Source organism: Salmo salar, chromosome ssa04 (assembly GCF_905237065.1).
Source record: "Salmo salar chromosome ssa04, Ssal_v3.1, whole genome shotgun sequence".
NCBI lineage: Eukaryota > Metazoa > Chordata > Actinopteri > Salmoniformes > Salmonidae > Salmo > Salmo salar.
Window position 1 is genome coordinate 89,501,167 of NC_059445.1, and position 18,588 is coordinate 89,519,754.

At 50.8% G+C, this 18,588-nt stretch overlaps 1 protein-coding gene across 4 annotated transcripts in view; it reads right to left on the minus strand.

Moving 5' to 3' along the window:
* heatr6 (HEAT repeat containing 6) overlaps positions 1–18,588 on the minus strand; it is a 77,367-nt gene that overhangs the window by 28,202 nt on the left and 30,577 nt on the right. For 3 of the 4 annotated variants that reach the window (XR_006769705.1, XM_045717487.1, XM_045717489.1), the window contains 6 exons: positions 17,286–17,492; positions 16,892–16,991; positions 15,955–16,304; positions 10,824–10,946; positions 10,658–10,744; positions 4,649–5,107 (listed from right to left, as the gene is read on the minus strand). Coding sequence is in view for 3 of the 4 variants with exons in the window: in XM_045717487.1 (XP_045573443.1) it covers positions 4,649–5,107; positions 10,658–10,744; positions 10,824–10,946; positions 15,955–16,304; positions 16,892–16,991; positions 17,286–17,492 (1,326 nt within the window). In the remaining variant the exon portion in view is untranslated. The remainder of the gene's footprint in view (positions 1–4,648; positions 5,108–10,657; positions 10,745–10,823; positions 10,947–15,954; positions 16,305–16,891; positions 16,992–17,285; positions 17,493–18,588) is intronic. The other variant, XM_045717488.1, reaches the window with a different exon arrangement.

Consider the following 18,588-nt stretch of genomic DNA (forward strand, 5'->3'; position numbering starts at 1 on the left):
TGGAGGGGGGGGCAGGTAACCTAGTGGTTCGAGTGGAGGGGGGCAGGTAGCCTAGTCGTTACAGTGTAGGGGGGTAGGTAGCCCAGTGGTTAGAGTGTAGGGGGGGTAGGTAGCCTAGTGTCGTTAGAGTGGAGGGGGGCAGGTAGCCTAGTGGTTGGAGTGGAGGGGGGGCAGGTAACCTAGTGGTTAGAGTGGAGGGGGGTAGGTAGCCTAGTGGTTAGAGTGGAGGGGGTAGGTAGCCTAGTGGTTAGAGTGGGGGGGGGGCAGGTAACCTAGTGGTTAGAGTGGAGGGGGGGTAGGTAGCCTAGTGGTTAGAGTGGAGGGATGGCAGGTAGTCTAGTGGTTAGAGTGGAGGGATGGCAGGTAGCCTAGTGGTTAGAGTGGAGGGGGGGCAGGTAGCCTAGTGGTTAGAGTGGAGGGATGGCAGGTAGCCTAGTGGTTAGAGTGGAGGGATGGCAGGTAGCCTAGTGGTTAGAGTGGAGGGATGGCAGGTAGCCTAGTGGTTAGAGTGGAGGGATGGCAGGTAGCCTAGTGGTTAGAGTGGAGGGATGGCAGGTAGCCTAGTGGTTAGAGTGTAGAGGGGGGGTAGGTAGCCTAGTGGTTAGAGTGGAGGGGGGGGGCAGGTAGCCTAGTGGTTAGAGTGGAGGGATGGCAGGTAGTCTAGTGGTTAGAGTGTGAGGGGGGGGTAGGTAGCCTAGTGGTTAGAGTGTAGGGGGGTAGGTAGCCTAGTGGTTAGAGTGGAGGGATGGCAGGTAGCCTAGTGGTTAGAGTGGAGGGGGGGCAGGTAGCCTAGTGGTTAGAGTGGAGGGATGGCATGTAGCCTAGTGGTTAGAGTGGAGGGATGGCAGGTAGCCTAGTGGTTAGAGTGGAGGGATGGCATGTAGCCTAGTGGTTAGAGTGGAGGGGGGGTAGGTAGCCTAGTGGTTAGAGTGGAGGGATGGCAGGTAGTCTAGTGGTTAGAGTGGAGGGATGGCAGGTAGCCTAGTGGTTAGAGTGTAGGGGGGGAAGGTAGCCTAGTGGTTAGAGTGGAGGGATGGCAGGTAGCCTAGTGGTTAGAGTGGAGGGATGGCAGGTAGCCTAGTGGTTAGAGTGGAGGGATGGCAGGTAGCCTAGTGGTTAGAGTGGAGGGATGGCAGGTAGCCTAGTGGTTAGAGTGTAAGGGGGGGGGTAGGTAGCCTAGTGGTTAGAGTGGAGGGGGGTAGGTAGCCTAGTGGTTAGAGTGGAGGGATGGCAGGTAGCCTAGTGGTTAGAGTGGAGGGATGGCAGGTAGCCTAGTGGTTAGAGTGGAGGGATGGCAGGTAGCCTAGTGGTTAGAGTGTAAGGGGGGGGTAGGTAGCCTAGTGGTTAGAGTGGAGGGGGTAGGTAGCCTAGTGGTTAGAGTGGAGGGATGGCAGGTAGCCTAGTGGTTAGAGTGTGAGGGGGGCAGGTAGCCTAGTGGTTAGAGTGGAGGGATGGCAGGTAGCCTAGTGGTTAGAGTGGAGGGATGGCAGGTAGCCTAGTGGTTAGAGTGGAGGGATGGCAGGTAGTCTAGTGGTTAGAGTGGAGGGGGGGTAGGTAGCCTAGTGGTTAGAGTGGAGGGATGGCAGGTAGCCTAGTGGTTAGAGTGGAGGGATGGCAGGTAGCCTAGTGGTTAGAGTGGAGGGATGGCAGGTAGCCTAGTGGTTAGAGTGTAGGGGGGGGTAGGTAACCTAGTGGTTAGAGTGGAGGGATGGCAGGTAGCCTAGTGGTTAGAGTGGAGGGGGGGCAGGTAACCTAGTGGTTAGAGTGGAGGGGGGGTAGGTAGCCTAGTGGTTAGAGTGGAGGGGGGTAGGTAGCCTAGTGGTTAGAGTGTGAGGGGGGCAGGTAGCCTAGTGGTTAGAGTGGAGGGGGTGGTAGGTAGCCTAGTGGTTAGAGTGGAGGGATGGCAGGTAGTCTAGTGGTTAGAGTGGAGGGATGGCAGGTAGCCTAGTGGTTAGAGTGGAGGGGGGGGGGCAGGTAACCTAGTGGTTAGAGTGGAGGGATGGCAGGTAGCCTAGTGGTTAGAGTGTGAGGGGGGGTAGGTAGCCTAGTGGTTAGAGTGGAGGGGGGGGGCAGGTAGCCTAGTGGTTAGAGTGGAGGGATGGCAGGTAGCCTAGTGGTTAGAGTGTGAGGGGGGTAGGTAGCCTAGTGGTTAGAGTGTAGGGGGGTAGGTAGCCTAGTGGTTAGAGTGGAGGGATGGCAGGTAGCCTAGTGGTTAGAGTGGAGGGGGGGTAGGTAGCCTAGTGGTTAGAGTGGAGGGAGGCAGGTAGCCTAGTGGTTAGAGTGGAGGGGGGGCAGGTAGCCTAGTGGTTAGAGTGGAGGGATGGCATGTAGCCTAGTGGTTAGAGTGGAGGGATGGCAGGTAGCCTAGTGGTTAGAGTGGAGGGATGGCATGTAGCCTAGTGGTTAGAGTGGAGGGGGGGTAGGTAGCCTAGTGGTTAGAGTGGAGGGATGGCAGGTAGCCTAGTGGTTAGAGTGTAGGGGGGGGTAGGTAGCCTAGTGGTTAGAGTGGAGGGGATGGCAGGTAGCCTAGTGGTTAGAGTGGAGGGATGGCAGGTAGCCTAGTGGTTAGAGTGGAGGGATGGCAGGTAGCCTAGTGGTTAGAGTGGAGGGATGGCAGGTAGCCTAGTGGTTAGAGTGTAGGGGGGGGTAGGTAGCCTAGTGGTTAGAGTGGAGGGGGGTAGGTAGCCTAGTGGTTAGAGTGGAGGGATGGCAGGTAGCCTAGTGGTTAGAGTGGAGGGATGGCAGGTAGCCTAGTGGTTAGAGTGGAGGGATGGCAGGTAGCCTAGTGGTTAGAGTGTAAGGGGGGGGGTAGGTAGCCTAGTGGTTAGAGTGGAGGGGGGGTAGGTAGCCTAGTGGTTAGAGTGGAGGGATGGCAGGTAGCCTAGTGGTTAGAGTGTAGGGGGGCAGGTAACCTAGTGGTTAGAGTGGAGGGATGGCAGGTAGCCTAGTGGTTAGAGTGGAGGGGGGGTAGGTAGCCTAGTGGTTAGAGTGGAGGGATGGCAGGTAGCCTAGTGGTTAGAGTGTAGGGGGGGGGCAGGTAACCTAGTGGTTAGAGTGGAGGGGGGTAGGTAGCCTAGTGGTTAGAGTGGAGGGGGGTAGGTAGCCTAGTGGTTAGAGTGGAGGGGGGGGCAGGTAACCTAGTGGTTAGAGTGGAGGGGGGCAGGTAGCCTAGTGGTTAGAGTGGAGGGGGGGTAGGTAGCCTAGTGGTTAGAGTGTGGGGGGGGGCAGGTAACCTAGTGGTTAGAGTGGAGGGGGGGTAGGTAGCCTAGTGGTTAGAGTGGAGGGGGGGTAGGTAGCCTAGTGGTTAGAGTGTGAGGGGGTAGGTAGCCTAGTGGTTAGAGTGGAGGGGGGGTAGGTAGCCTAGTGGTTAGAGTGTAGGGGGGGTAGGTAGCCTAGTGGTTAGAGTGGAGGGGGGTAGGTAGCCTAGTGGTTAGAGTGTGGGGGGGGTAGGTAGCCTAGTGGTTAGAGTGGAGGGTGGCAGGTAGCCTAGTGGTTAGAGTGGAGGGGGGCAGGTAGCCTAGTGGTTAGAGTGGAGGGGGGTAGGTAGCCTAGTGGTTAGAGTGTAGGGGGGGTAGGTAGCCTAGTCGTTAGAGTGGAGGGGGGATAGGTAGCCTAGTGGTTAGAGTGTAGAGGGGGCAGGTAGCCTAGTGGTTAGACTGGAGGGGGGGGGCAGGTAACCTAGTCGTTAGAGTGGAGGGGGGGTAGGTAGCCTAGTGGTTAGAGTGTAGGGGGGGGGCAGGTAACCTAGTGGTTCGAGTGGAGGGGGGCAGGTAGCCTAGTCGTTACAGTGTAGGGGGGTAGGTAGCCCAGTGGTTAGAGTGTAGGGGGGGTAGGTAGCCTAGTCGTTAGAGTGGAGGGGGGGGTAGGTAGCCTAGTGGTTAGAGTGTAGGGGGGGGCAGGTAGCCTAGTCGTTAGAGTGGAGGGGGGGTAGGTAGCCTAGTGGTTAGAGTGTAGGGGGGTAGGTAGCCTAGTCGTTAGAGTGTAGGGGGGGGCAGGTAACCTAGTGGTTAGATTGTAGAGGGGGCAGGTAGTCTAGTGGTTAGAGTGTAGAGGGGGTAGGTAGCCTAGTCGTTAGAGTGTGGGGGGGGGGGCAGGTAACCTAGTGGTTAGAGTGGAGGGGGGCAGGTAGCCTAGTGGTTAGAGTGTAGAGGGGTAGGTAGCCTAGTCGTTAGAGTGTGGGGGGGGGGGGCAGGTAGTCTAGTGGTTAGAGTGGAGGGGGGGCAGGTAGCCTAGTGGTTAGAGTGGAGGGGGGGTAGGTAGCCTAGTGGTTAGAGTGTAGCGGAGGCAGGTAGTCTAGTGGTTAGAGTGTAGCGGGGCGGCAGGTAGCCTAGTGGTTAGAGTGGAGGGGGGTAGGTAGTCTAGTGGTTAGAGTGTAGGGGGGGGGGCAGGTAGCCTAGTGGTTAGAGTGGAGGGGGGGGGGGCAGGTAGCCTAGTGGTTAGAGTGTAGGGGGGCAGGAAGTCTAGCTGGTGTAGGCAGTGTAGAGGGACGTACAGGTAGCTGTAGTGGATAGAGGATGGAGCTGGGGTAGGTAGTCTAGTGGTTACTAGGAGTGTGGTGAAGGCAGGATAGGCCTACAGGTGGTTGAGTGAAGGCAGGATCGAGGAAGTCTACAGGTAGCTGTGTGAAGGCAGGATAGAGGATACCTACAGGTAGCTGTGTGAAGGCAGGATAGAGGATACCTACAGGTAGCTGTGTGAAGGCAGGATAGAGGATACCTACAGGTAGCTGTGTGAAGGCAGGATAGAGGATACCTACAGGTAGCTGTGTGAAGGCAGGATAGAGGATACCTACAGGTAGCTGTGTGAAGGCAGGATAGAGGATACCTACAGGTAGCTGTGTGAAGGCAGGATAGAGGATACCTACAGGTAGCTGTGTGAAGGCAGGATAGAGGATACCTACAGGTAGCTGTGTGAAGGCAGGATAGAGGATACCTACAGGTAGCTGTGTGAAGGCAGGATAGAGGATACCTACAGGTAGCTGTGTGAAGGCCTGCGGCAGGATAGAGGACAGGGTGTCACAGGCGCTGGTCTGTAGAGTCGGATGCTGATGACTCTGAAGGGCTCCGTTCAACGGACCACTCAATACATCCACCCAGAACTGGACCACCTGCAACAGACAGACAGACAGACAGACAGACAGACAGACGTCCACATACTTTTGGTCATGCATGTTATGGTAAAGTAGTGTGTAATAATAACATTCACATTTTAGTCATTGAGCAGACGCTCTTATCCAGAGCGACTTACAGTAGTGAATGCATACATTTCTTTCCATACTGGTCCCCCGTGGGAATCGAAACCACAACCCTGGCGTTGCAAACACCATGCTCTACCAACTGAGCCACACGGGACCGATGTATTATTATAATGTATTATTCTATTGTATGTGATTGTATGTGGGTTCTGACCTGTTCACCGGACGTGCTACCTTGTCCCAGACCCGCTGTTTTCTACTCTCTAGAGACAGCAGGAGCGGTAGAGATACTCTGAATGATCGGCTATGAAAAGCCAACTAACATTGACTCCTGAGGTGCTGACCTGTTGCACCCTCGACAACCACTGTGATTATTATTATTTGACAATGCTGGTCATTTATGAACATTTGAACATCTTGGCCATGTGCTGTTATAATCTCCACCCGGCACAGCCAGAAGAGGACTGGCCACCCCTCATAGCCTGGTTCCTCTCTAGGTTTCTTCCTAGGTTCTGGCCTTTCTAGGGAGTTTTTCCTAGCCACCTGCATTGCTTGCTGTTTGGGGTTTTAGGCTGGGTTTCTGTACAGCACTTTGAGATATCAGCTGATGTAAGAAGGGCTATATAAATAAATTTGATTTGATAGGCAGCAGCTACTCTTCCTGGGGTTTATTATGGATCCCCATTAGTTCCTGCCAAGGCAGCAGCTACTCTTCCTGGGGTTTATTATGGATCCCCATTAGTTCCTGCCAAGGCAGCAGCTACTCTTCCTGGGGTTTATTATGGATCCCCATTAGTTCCTGCCAAGGCAGCAGCTACTCTTCCTGGGGTTTATTATGGATCCCCATTAGTTCCTGCCAAGGCAGCAGCTACTCTTCCTGGGGTTTATTATGGATCCCCATTAGATCCTGCCAAGGCAGCAGCTACTCTTCCTGGGGTTTATTATGGATCCCCATTAGTTCCTGCCAAGGCAGCAGCTACTCTTCCTGGGGTTTATTATGGATCCCCATTAGTTCCTGCGAAGGCAGCAGCTACTCTTCCTGGGGTTTATTATGGATCCCCATTAGTTCCTGTCAAGGCAGCAGCTACTCTTCCTGGGGTTTATTATGGATCCCCATTAGTTCCTGCCAAGGCAGCAGCTACTCTTCCTGGGGTTTATTATGGATCCCCATTAGTTTCTGCCAAGGCAGCAGCTACTCTTCCTGGGGTTTATTATGGATCCCCATTAGTTCCTGCCAAGGCAGCAGCTACTCTTCCTGGGGTTTATTATGGATCCCCATTAGTTCCTGCCAAGGCAGCAGCTACTCTTCCTGGGGTTTATTAAGGATCCCCATTAGTTCCTGCCAAGGCAGCAGCTACTCTTCCTGGGGTTTATTATGGATCCCCATTAGTTCCTGCCAAGGCAGCAGCTACTCTTCCTGGGGTATATTATGGATCCCCATTAGTTCCTGCCAAGGCAGCAGCTACTCTTCCTGGGGTTTATTATGGATCCCCATTCGTTCCTGTCAAGGCAGCAGCTACTCTTCCTGGGGTTTATTATGGATCCCCATTAGTTCCTGCCAAGGCAGCAGCTACTCTTCCTGGGGTTTATTATGGATCCCCATTAGTTCCTGCCAAGGCAGCAGCTACTCTTCCTGGGGTTTATTATGGATCCCCATTAGTTCCTGCCAAGGCAGCAGCTACTCTTCCTGGGGTTTATTATGGATCCCCATTAGTTCCTGCCAAGGCAGCAGCTACTCTTCCTGGGGTTTATTATGGATCCCCATTAGTTCCTGCCAAGGCAGCAGCTACTCTTCCTGGGGTTTATTATGGATCCCCATTAGTTCCTGCCAAGGCAGCAGCTACTCTTCCTGGGGTTTATTATGGATCCCCATTAGTTCCTGTGAAGGCAGCAGCTACTCTTCCTGGGGTTTATTATGGATCCCCATTAGTTCCTGCCAAGGCAGCAGCTACTCTTCCTGGGGTTTATTATGGATCCCCATTAGTTATAATAGTCTACCGACACCTGGTAAACAGGTGTCATAATGACATGTTAAATAGTCCTACCTACACCTGGTAGACAGGTGACTCCATAATAACATGTTAAATAGTCCTACCGTCATAATGACATGTTAAATAGTCTACCTACACCTGGTAAACAGGTGACTCCATAATGACATGTTAAATAGTCCTACCTACACCTGGTAAACAGGTGACTCCATAATGACATGTTTAATAGCCCTACCTACACCTGGTAAACAGGTGACTCCATAATGACATGTTAAATAGTCCTACCTACACCTGGTAAACAGGTGACTCCATAATAACATGTTAAATAGTCCTACCTACACCTGGTAAACAGGTGTCATAATGACATGTTAAATAGTCCTACCTACACCTGGTAAACAGGTGTCATAATGACATGTTAAATAGTCCTACCTACACCTGGTAAACAGGTGACTCCATAATGACATGTTAAATAGTCCTACCTACACCTGGTAAACAGGTGACTCCATAATGACATGTTAAATAGTCCTACCTACACCTGGTAAACAGGTGACTCCATAATGACATGTTAAATAGTCCTACCTACACCTGGTAAACAGGTGACTCCATAATAACATGTTAAATAGCCCTACCTACACCTGGTAAACAGGTGACTCCATAATGACATGTTAAATAGTCCTACCTACACCTGGTAAACAGGTGTCATAATGACATGTTAAATAGTCCTACCTACACCTGGTAAACAGGTGTCATAATGACATGTTAAATAGTCCTACCTACACCTGGTAAACAGGTGTCATAATGACATGTTAAATAGTCCTACCTACACCTGGTAAACAGGTGACTCCATAATAACATGTTAAATAGTCCTACCTACACCTGGTAAACAGGTGTCATAATGACATGTTAAATAGTCCTACCTACACCTGGTAAACAGGTGTCATAATGACATGTTAAATAGTCCTACCTACACCTGGTAAACAGGTGACTCCATAATGACATGTTAAATAGTCCTACCTACACCTGGTAAACAGGTGACTCCATAATGACATGTTAAATAGTCCTACCTACACCTGGTAAACAGGTGACTCCATAATGACATGTTAAATAGTCCTACCTACACCTGGTAAACAGGTGACTCCATAATAACATGTTAAATAGCCCTACCTACACCTGGTAAACAGGTGACTCCATAATGACATGTTAAATAGTCCTACCTACACCTGGTAAACAGGTGTCATAATGACATGTTAAATAGTCCTACCTACACCTGGTAAACAGGTGTCATAATGACATGTTAAATAGTCCTACCTACACCTGGTAAACAGGTGTCATAATGACATGTTAAATAGTCCTACCTACACCTGGTAAACAGGTGACTCTATAATGACATGTTAAATAGCCTACCTACACCTGCTAAACAGGTGTCATAATGACATGTTAAATAGTCCTACCTACACCTGGTAAACAGGTGACTCCATAATGACATGTTAAATAGTCCTACCGACACCTGGTAAACAGGTGACTCCATAATGACATGTTAAATAGTCCTACCTACACCTGGTAAACAGGTGACTCCATAATGACATGTTAAATAGTCCTACCTACACCTGGTAAACAGGTGACTCCATAATAACATGTTAAATAGTCCTACCTACACCTGGTAAACAGGTGTCATAATGACATGTTAAATAGTCCTACCTACACCTGGTAAACAGGTGTCATAATGACATGTTAAATAGTCCTACCTACACCTGGTAAACAGGTGTCATAATGACATGTTAAATAGTCCTACCTACACCTGGTAAACAGGTGACTCCATAATGACATGTTAAATAGTCCTACCTACACCTGGTAAACAGGTGACTCCATAATGACATGTTAAATAGTCCTACCTACACCTGGTAAACAGGTGACTCCATAATGACATGTTAAATAGTCCTACCTACACCTGGTAAACAGGTGACTCCATAATAACATGTTAAATAGCCCTACCTACACCTGGTAAACAGGTGACTCCATAATGACATGTTAAATAGTCCTACCTACACCTGGTAAACAGGTGACTCCATAATAACATGTTAAATAGCCCTACCTACACCTGGTAAACAGGTGACTCCATAATGACATGTTAAATAGTCCTACCTACACCTGGTAAACAGGTGTCATAATGACATGTTAAATAGTCCTACCTACACCTGGTAAACAGGTGTCATAATGACATGTTAAATAGTCCTACCTACACCTGGTAAACAGGTGATCATAATGACATGTTAAATAGTCCTACCTACACCTGGTAAACAGGTGACTCATAATGACATGTTAAATAGTCCTACCTACACCTGGTAAACAGGTGACTCTATAATGACATGTTAAATAGCCTACCTACACCTGCTAAACAGGTGTCATAATGACATGTTAAATAGTCCTACCTACACCTGGTAAACAGGTGACTCCATAATGACATGTTAAATAGTCCTACCGACACCTGGTAAACAGGTGACTCCATAATGACATGTTAAATAGTCCTACCTACACCTGGTAAACAGGTGACTCCATAATGACATGTTAAATAGTCCTACCTACACCTGGTAAACAGGTGACTCCATAATAACATGTTAAATAGTCCTACCTACACCTGGTAAACAGGTGTCATAATGACATGTTAAATAGTCCTACCTACACCTGGTAAACAGGTGTCATAATGACATGTTAAATAGTCCTACCTACACCTGGTAAACAGGTGTCATAATGACATGTTAAATAGTCCTACCTACACCTGGTAAACAGGTGACTCCATAATGACATGTTAAATAGTCCTACCTACACCTGGTAAACAGGTGACTCCATAATGACATGTTAAATAGTCCTACCTACACCTGGTAAACAGGTGACTCCATAATGACATGTTAAATAGTCCTACCTACACCTGGTAAACAGTTGCCATGACGCGACATTGTTTTCAAATTAGCCCAATTTTGCGGGACTCAAGAAAACCACAGACATGGCAACCCTGCCCTCTGTGTTCTGTTAGACAGGTAACTCTTTATCCACATCATAGCAGGGGGTGTTAAAGCCATAACACATGTTTTTCCAGCAGCAGACTATGATCAATAATGTCAAAAGCTGCACTGAAGTCTAACAAGACAGCCCCCACAATCATTTTATCATAAATTTGCTCTCAGCCAATCATTTGTGTAAGTGCTGTGCTTGTTGAATGTCCTTCCCTATAAGCGTGCTGAAAGTCTGTTGTCAATTTGTTTACTGTGAAATAGCATTGTATCTGTTCAAACACCATTTTTTCCAAAAGTTTACTAAGGGTTGGTAACAGGCTGATTGGTCGGCTATTTGAGCCAGTAAAGGTGGCTTTACTATCCTTGGGTAGAGGAATGACTTATGCTTCCCTCCAAGCCTGAGAGAACAGACAGACAGGTGCGGCAGACAGACAGGTGTGGCAGAGGGCCAGACAGACGTGTACCTGCGAGATGGGGACCCTGCAGCTCTCTGACTGGCTGCTCTCTGGTCTGTACTGTTGGATGATACCTGTCCCCAACTCCTCTAGCAACTACGGAGAGAGATGGTATGTTTGTCCCGTTATTCCACATCAACATGTTAAACAAACTGCACATTGATTTGTGTTTCACCTTGGCTCCGTGTAGTTGAATGGAGGGGTCTGTCTCTCGGAGGCAGCGGGCGCTCACCTGCCCCAGCTCACAGAGACATACCTGGCACAGAGGGAAGTAACCACGCACCAGGTGGGCCAGCACCTACCACACACACACACACACACACACACACACACACACGCACACACGCAGGTTTCCATTAGCCGGTAAATGCATGCTTTCAGCCATTCAAAAAAAATGAAAAGCCAATAAAATAAAATTGTTCGAAGAAATAATACAAAATAATGCTTTTTATTTAGTGGTTGTTAATATTCTTCACAGATAATAAATACATCATCAAGCTGCTGGAACATTACTGCCAGTTTCTATTCTAACCACAGCCCCGACTGCCAGTTTCTATTCTAACCACAGCCCCGACTGCCAGTTTCTATTCTAACCACAGCCCCGACTGCCAGTTTCTATTCTAACCACAGCCCCGACTGCCAGTTTCTATTCTAACCACAGCCCCGACTGCCAGTTTCTATTCTAACCACAGCCCCGACTGCCAGTTTCGATTCTAACCACAGCCCCGACTGCCAGTTTCTATTCTAACCACAGCCCCGACTGCCTGTTTCTATTCTAACCACAGCCCCGACTGCCTGTTTCTATTCTAACCACAGCCCCGACTGCCAGTTTCTATTCTAACCACAGCCCCGACTGCCAGTTTCTATTCTAACCACAGCCCCGACTGCCAGTTTCTATTCTAACCACAGCCCCGACTGCCAGTTTCTATTCTAACCACAGCCCCGACTGCCAGTTTCTATTCTAACCACAGCCCCGACTGCCAGTTTCTATTCTAACCACAGCCCCGACTGCCAGTTTCTATTCTAACCACAGCCCCGACTGCCAGTTTCTATTCTAACCACAGCCCCGACTGTCTGTTTCTATTCTAACCACAGCCCCGACTGCCAGTTTCTATTCTAACCACAGCCCCGACTGCCAGTTTCTATTCTAACCACAGCCCCGACTGCCAGTTTCTATTCTAACCACAGCCCCGACTGCCTGTTTCTATTCTAACCACAGCCCCGACTGCCAGTTTCTATTCTAACCACAGCCCCGACTGCCAGTTTCTATTCTAACCACAGCCCCGACTGCCAGTTTCTATTCTAACCACAGCCCCGACTGCCAGTTTCTATTCTAACCACAGCCCCGACTGCCAGTTTCTATTCTAACCACAGCCCCGACTGCCAGTTTCTATTCTAACCACAGCCCCGACTGCCAGTTTCTATTCTAACCACAGCCCCGACTGCCAGTTTCTATTCTAACCACAGCCCCGACTGCCAGTTTCTATTCTAACCACAGCCCCGACTGCCAGTTTCTATTCTAACCACAGCCCCGACTGCCAGTTTCTATTCTAACCACAGCCCCGACTGCCAGTTTCTATTCTAACCACAGCCCCGACTGCCAGTTTCTATTCTAACCACAGCCCCGACTGCCAGTTTCTATTCTAACCACAGCCCCGACTGCCAGTTTCTATTCTAACCACAGCCCCGACTGCCAGTTTCTATTCTAACCACAGCCCCGACTGCCAGTTTCTATTCTAACCACAGCCCCGACTGCCAGTTTCTATTCTAACCACAGCCCCGACTGCCAGTTTCTATTCTAACCACAGCCCCGACTGCCAGTTTCTATTCTAACCACAGCCCCGACTGCCAGTTTCTATTCTAACCACAGCCCCGACTGCCAGTTTCTATTCTAACCACAGCCCCGACTGCCAGTTTCTATTCTAACCACAGCCCCGACTGCCAGTTTCTATTCTAACCACAGCCCCGACTGCCAGTTTCTATTCTAACCACAGCCCCGACTGCCAGTTTCTATTCTAACCACAGCCCCGACTGCCAGTTTCTATTCTAACCACAGCCCCGACTGCCAGTTTCTATTCTAACCACAGCCCCGACTGCCAGTTTCTATTCTAACCACAGCCCCGACTGCCAGTTTCTATTCTAACCACAGCCCCGACTGCCAGTTTCTATTCTAACCACAGCCCCGACTGCCAGTTTCTATTCTAACCACAGCCCCGACTGCCAGTTTCTATTCTAACCACAGCCCCGACTGCCAGTTTCTATTCTAACCACAGCCCCGACTGCCAGTTTCTATTCTAACCACAGCCCCGACTGCCAGTTTCTATTCTAACCACAGCCCCGACTGCCAGTTTCTATTCTAACCACAGCCCCGACTGCCAGTTTCTATTCTAACCACAGCCCCGACTGCCAGTTTCTATTCTAACCACAGCCCCGACTGCCAGTTTCTATTCTAACCACAGCCCCGACTGCCAGTTTCTATTCTAACCACAGCCCCGACTGCCAGTTTCTATTCTAACCACAGCCCCGACTGCCAGTTTCTATTCTAACCACAGCCCCGACTGCCAGTTTCTATTCTAACCACAGCCCCGACTGCCAGTTTCTATTCTAACCACAGCCCCGACTGCCAGTTTCTATTCTAACCACAGCCCCGACTGCCAGTTTCTATTCTAACCACAGCCCCGACTGCCAGTTTCTATTCTAACCACAGCCCCGACTGCCAGTTTCTATTCTAACCACAGCCCCGACTGCCAGTTTCTATTCTAACCACAGCCCCGACTGCCAGTTTCTATTCTAACCACAGCCCCGACTGCCAGTTTCTATTCTAACCACAGCCCCGACTGCCAGTTTCTATTCTAACCACAGCCCCGACTGCCAGTTTCTATTCTAACCACAGCCCCGACTGTCTGTTTCTATTCTAACCACAGCCCCGACTGCCAGTTTCTATTCTAACCACAGCCCCGACTGCCAGTTTCTATTCTAACCACAGCCCCGACTGCCAGTTTCTATTCTAACCACAGCCCCGACTGCCAGTTTCTATTCTAACCACAGCCCCGACTGCCTGTTTCTATTCTAACCACAGCCCCGACTGCCAGTTTCTATTCTAACCACAGCCCCGACTGCCTGTTTCTATTCTAACCACAGCCCCGACTGGGTTAGATTGTGTTGTTTATCCCCAATGTGCCCTCCCAGAACAGAGTGAAGACGGCCTCAAGATCCCTCCTTCTTGAGGAGGAAGTAGCGAGGCTGATATGCTCCAAGCAGTTGGGACAGTTTTTACTTCCCAACAGAAGCAGCTCACTTTGAGCAGGCCAAAGTCAGCAGTTAAGTTAAGAAGCAAATGATAGTGTTTGTCAGGCCCAGTCCTAGCAGTTCTGCTGCCGCTCTAGGCCAGATCAACATATGTCGACCCGTGTCATGTATAGTATGACATTTTGGAATAGATTGATAGACTACAGTAGTGTAATGATGTGTATCATGCGTAACTGGTGTATTTCAGTAACTACAGCAGACAACACATACAGTCAGTAATTCAGTTAGTAAATTCTGGGGGATGACCAGTTATTTATTAAATTGACTTATACTGGAAGGTACTTTTTGTAGCAGGTTAGGAGATCATTTTAGCTAACCCCTTTCATAACCTGAGCCAAATTATCCTACCTGGCTATAATTTTATTTAACTAGGCAAGTCGATTCCGGCGATAGCCCACTCTACTGTAAGGCCCTTACTGTTGAGTTAGAGGAGCAGTCCTTAGCTCAGGGGTAAGGCAGAGTGGCATCTATCAGATCCACAGGGATTAGGGGCAAGAAAAAACGCAACTGCCATTGAGTAGACAGGGACTAGTTGAGTCGTTAATCCTGCAGGGGTGGTATTTTAGCTTTGACGCTAGCTAGCTACAAACCACTGACGCTAGCTAGCTAGCTACAAACCAACCACCTACTGACGCTAGCCAGCTAGCTATAAACTACCCACCTACTGACGCTAGCCAGCTAGCTATAAACTACCCACCGACTGACGCTAGCCAGCTAGCTATAAACTACCCACCGACTGACGCTAGCCAGCTAGCTATAAACTACCCACCGACTGACGCTAGCCAGCTAGCTATAAACTACCCACCGACTGACGCTAGCCAGCTAGCTATAAACTACCCACCGACTGACGCTAGCCAGCTAGCTACAAACTACCCACCGACTGACGCTAGCCAGCTAGCTACAAACTACCCACCGACTGACGCTAGCCAGCTAGCTACAAACTACCCACCGACTGACGCTAGCCAGCTAGCTACAAACTAACCACCTACTGACGCTAGCCAGCTAGCTACAAACTAACCACCTACTGACGCTAGCCAGCTAGCTACAAACTAACCACCTACTGACGCTAGCCAGCTAGCTACAAACTAACCCCCTACTGACGCTAGCCAGCTAGCTACAAACTAACCCCCTACTGACGCTAGCCAGCTAGCTACAAACTAACCCCCTACTGACGCTAGCCAGCTAGCTACAAACTAACCCCCTTTCTGACGCTAGCCAGCTAGCTACAAACTAACCCCCTTTCTGACGCTAGCCAGCTAGCTACAAACTAACCCCCTTTCTGACGCTAGCCAGCTAGCTACAAACTAACCCCCTTTCTGACGCTAGCCAGCTAGCTACAAACTAACCCCCTTTCTGACGCTAGCCAGCTAGCTACAAACTAACCCCCTACTGACGCTAGCCAGCTAGCTACAAACTAACCCCCTACTGACGCTAGCCAGCTAGCAACAAACTAACCCCCTACTGACGCTAGCCAGCTAGCTACAAACTAACCCCCTACTGACGCTAGCCAGCTAGCTACAAACTAACCCCCTACTGACGCTAGCCAGCTAGCTACAAACTAACCACCTACTGACGCTAGCCAGCTAGCTACAAACTAACCACCTACTGACGCTAGCCAGCTAGCTACAAACTAACCACCTACCGACGCTAGCCAGCTAGCTACAAACTAACCACCTACTGACGCTAGCCAGCTAGCTACAAACTAACCACCTACTGACGCTAGCCAGCTAGCTACAAACTAACCACCTACTGACGCTAGCCAGCTAGCTACAAACTAACCACCTACTGACGCTAGCCAGCTAGCTACAAACTAACCACCTACTGACGCTAGCTAGCTAGCTACAAACTAACCACCTACTGACGCTAGCTAGCTAGCTACAAACTAACCACCTACTGACGCTAGCTAGCTAGCTACAAACTAACCACCTACTGACGCTAGCTAGCTAGCTACAAACTAACCACCTACTGACGCTAGCTAGGTGAAGTGTCTTTCTGACCTGTAAGGCCTCCAGGCGGACTGGGGACGGCTCCAGAGCTGCAGCCCCTCCTCCTCCCGGACCCTCGCTGTCTGATTGGTCGTCCCTGGGTTGAGTGACAAGCGACACACACAGCTGCAGCAGCCAGGGCACGCCCGGCTCCTCCTCTCCTGGAGTACGTGAGCCCCGAGGACTGTGGTATTTGTGTGAGGGTGGAGTGTGAGGCGAGGAAAAGCCCTCCTCTTTCTGCCTCCAGCTCTGCACCGTCTCCTGCGAGGTGTGTGTGAGGAGTAGCTGTATCTCAGAAAGAGGGGCTTGGGTCGACACCAACGCTCCATACAGCGTCAGAACAGACACCCGCACGTTCACGTCTAGGAAGGAACACAAAGTCTGTAAGAACACAGACGGGTGCAGGAGGTAGGTGTGTGTGTGTGTGTTTGTACCTCTGTGTCGGAGGTAGGTGTGTGTGTGTGTGTGTGTGGTAGGTGTGTGGTAGGTGTGTGTGTGTGTGTGTGTGTCTCTGTGTCGGAGGTAGGTGTGTGTGTGTGTGTGTGTGTGTGTGTGTACCTCTGTGTCGGAGGTAGGTGTGTGTGTGTGTGTGTGTGTGTACCTCTGTGTCGGAGGTAGGTGTGTGTGTGTGTGTGTGTGTGTGTGTGTGTGTGTGTGTACCTCTGTGTCGGAGGTAGGTGTGTGTGTGTGTGTGTGTGTGTGTACCTCTGTGTCGGAGGTAGGTGTGTGTGTGTGTGTGTGTGTGTACCTCTGTGTCGGAGGTAGGTGTGTGTGTGTTTGTACCTCTGTGTCGGAGGTAGGTGTGTGTGTGTGTACCTCTGTGTCGGAGGTAGGTGTGTGTGTGTGTACCTCTGTGTCGGAGGTAGGTGTGTGTGTGTGTACCTCTGTGTCGGAGGTAGGTGTGTGTGTGTGTGTGTGTGTGTGTGTGTGTGTGTGTGTGTGTGTGTACCTCTGTGTCGGAGATAGGGTCGTATCTGTCTCCACAGCGGGCTGAGCAGGCCGGGTCTCAGCCTGTTATACGGAGCATTACACACCAGGTGAGCCAGGCACTGAAACACACACAGGTCAACAGGTCACAGAGGATCAGTGTGGAGTCATGTGTGAGAATCACCTTGACGACCTGAGTCAGTGAGTCCCCTTGACGATCTGAGTCAGTGAGTGTGAGTCCCCTTGACGATCTGAGTCAGTGAGTGTGAGTCACCTTGACGATCTGAGTCAGTGAGTCCCCTTGACGATCTGAGTCAGTGAGTCCCCTTGACGATCTGAGTCAGTGAGTCCCCTTGACGATCTGAGTCAGTGAGTGTGAGTCCCCTTGACGATCTGAGTCAGTGAGTGTGAGTCACCTTGACGATCTGAGTGAGCGTGTGAGCAGAGGCCTCGGCCAGCAGAGCGAGGGAGAGCGAGCGGTGCAGCTCGCGGACGGCGGTGGCGAGGGAGAAGGAGAACGGGATGTACGAGGTTCTGGCTGGAGCCAAGTCTTCAGCCACGCCCAGGAACTGACGGGAACCATCCAGCAATGCAGACACCACCTGGAGTGCACACGCACGCACCTGGAGGGAGAGAGACCAGCATTACACACACCTGGAGGGAGAGAGACCAGCGTTACACACACACACACCTGGAGGGAGAGAGACCAGCATTACACACACACCTGGAGGGAGAGAGACCAGCGTTACACACACCTGGAGGGAGAGAGACCAGCGTTACACACACACACACCTGGAGGGAGAGAGACCAGCATTACACACACACCTGGAGGGAGAGACCAGCGTTACACACACACACACCTGGAGGGGGAGAGACCAGCGTTAAACACACACCTGGAGGGAGAGAGACCAGCGTTACACACACACCTGGAGGGAGAGAGACCAGCGTTACACACACACACACCTGGAGGGGGAGAGACCAGCGTTACACACACACACACCTGGAGGGAGAGAGACCGGCATTACACACACACACACCTGGAGGGAGAGAGACCAGCGTTACACACACACACACCTGGAGGGAGAGAGACCAGCGTTACACACACACACACCTGGAGGGAGAGAGACCAGCGTTACACACACACACACCTGGAGGGAGAGAGACCAGCGTTACACACACACACACCTGGAGGGAGAGAGACCAGCGTTACACACACACCTGGAGGGGGAGAGACCAGCGTTACACACACACCTGGAGGGGGAGAGACCAGCGTTACACACACACACCTGGAGGGAGAGAGACCAGCGTTACACACACACACACCTGGAGGGAGAGAGACCAGCGTTACACACACACACACCTGGAGGGGGAGAGACCAGCGTTACACACACACCTGGAGGGAGAGAGACCAGCGTTACACACACACACCTGGAGGGGGAGAGACCAGCGTTACACACACACACGTGGAGGGGGAGAGACCAGCGTTACACACACACACACCTGGAGGGAGAGAGACCAGCGTTACACACACACACCTGGAGGGAGAGAGACCAGCGTTACACACACACACCTGGAGGGAGAGAGACCGGCGTTACACACACACACACCTGGAGGGGGAGAGACCAGCGTTACACACACACACACCTGGAGGGAGAGAGACCAGCGTTACACACACACACCTGGAGGGAGAGAGACCAGCGTTACACACACACACACCTG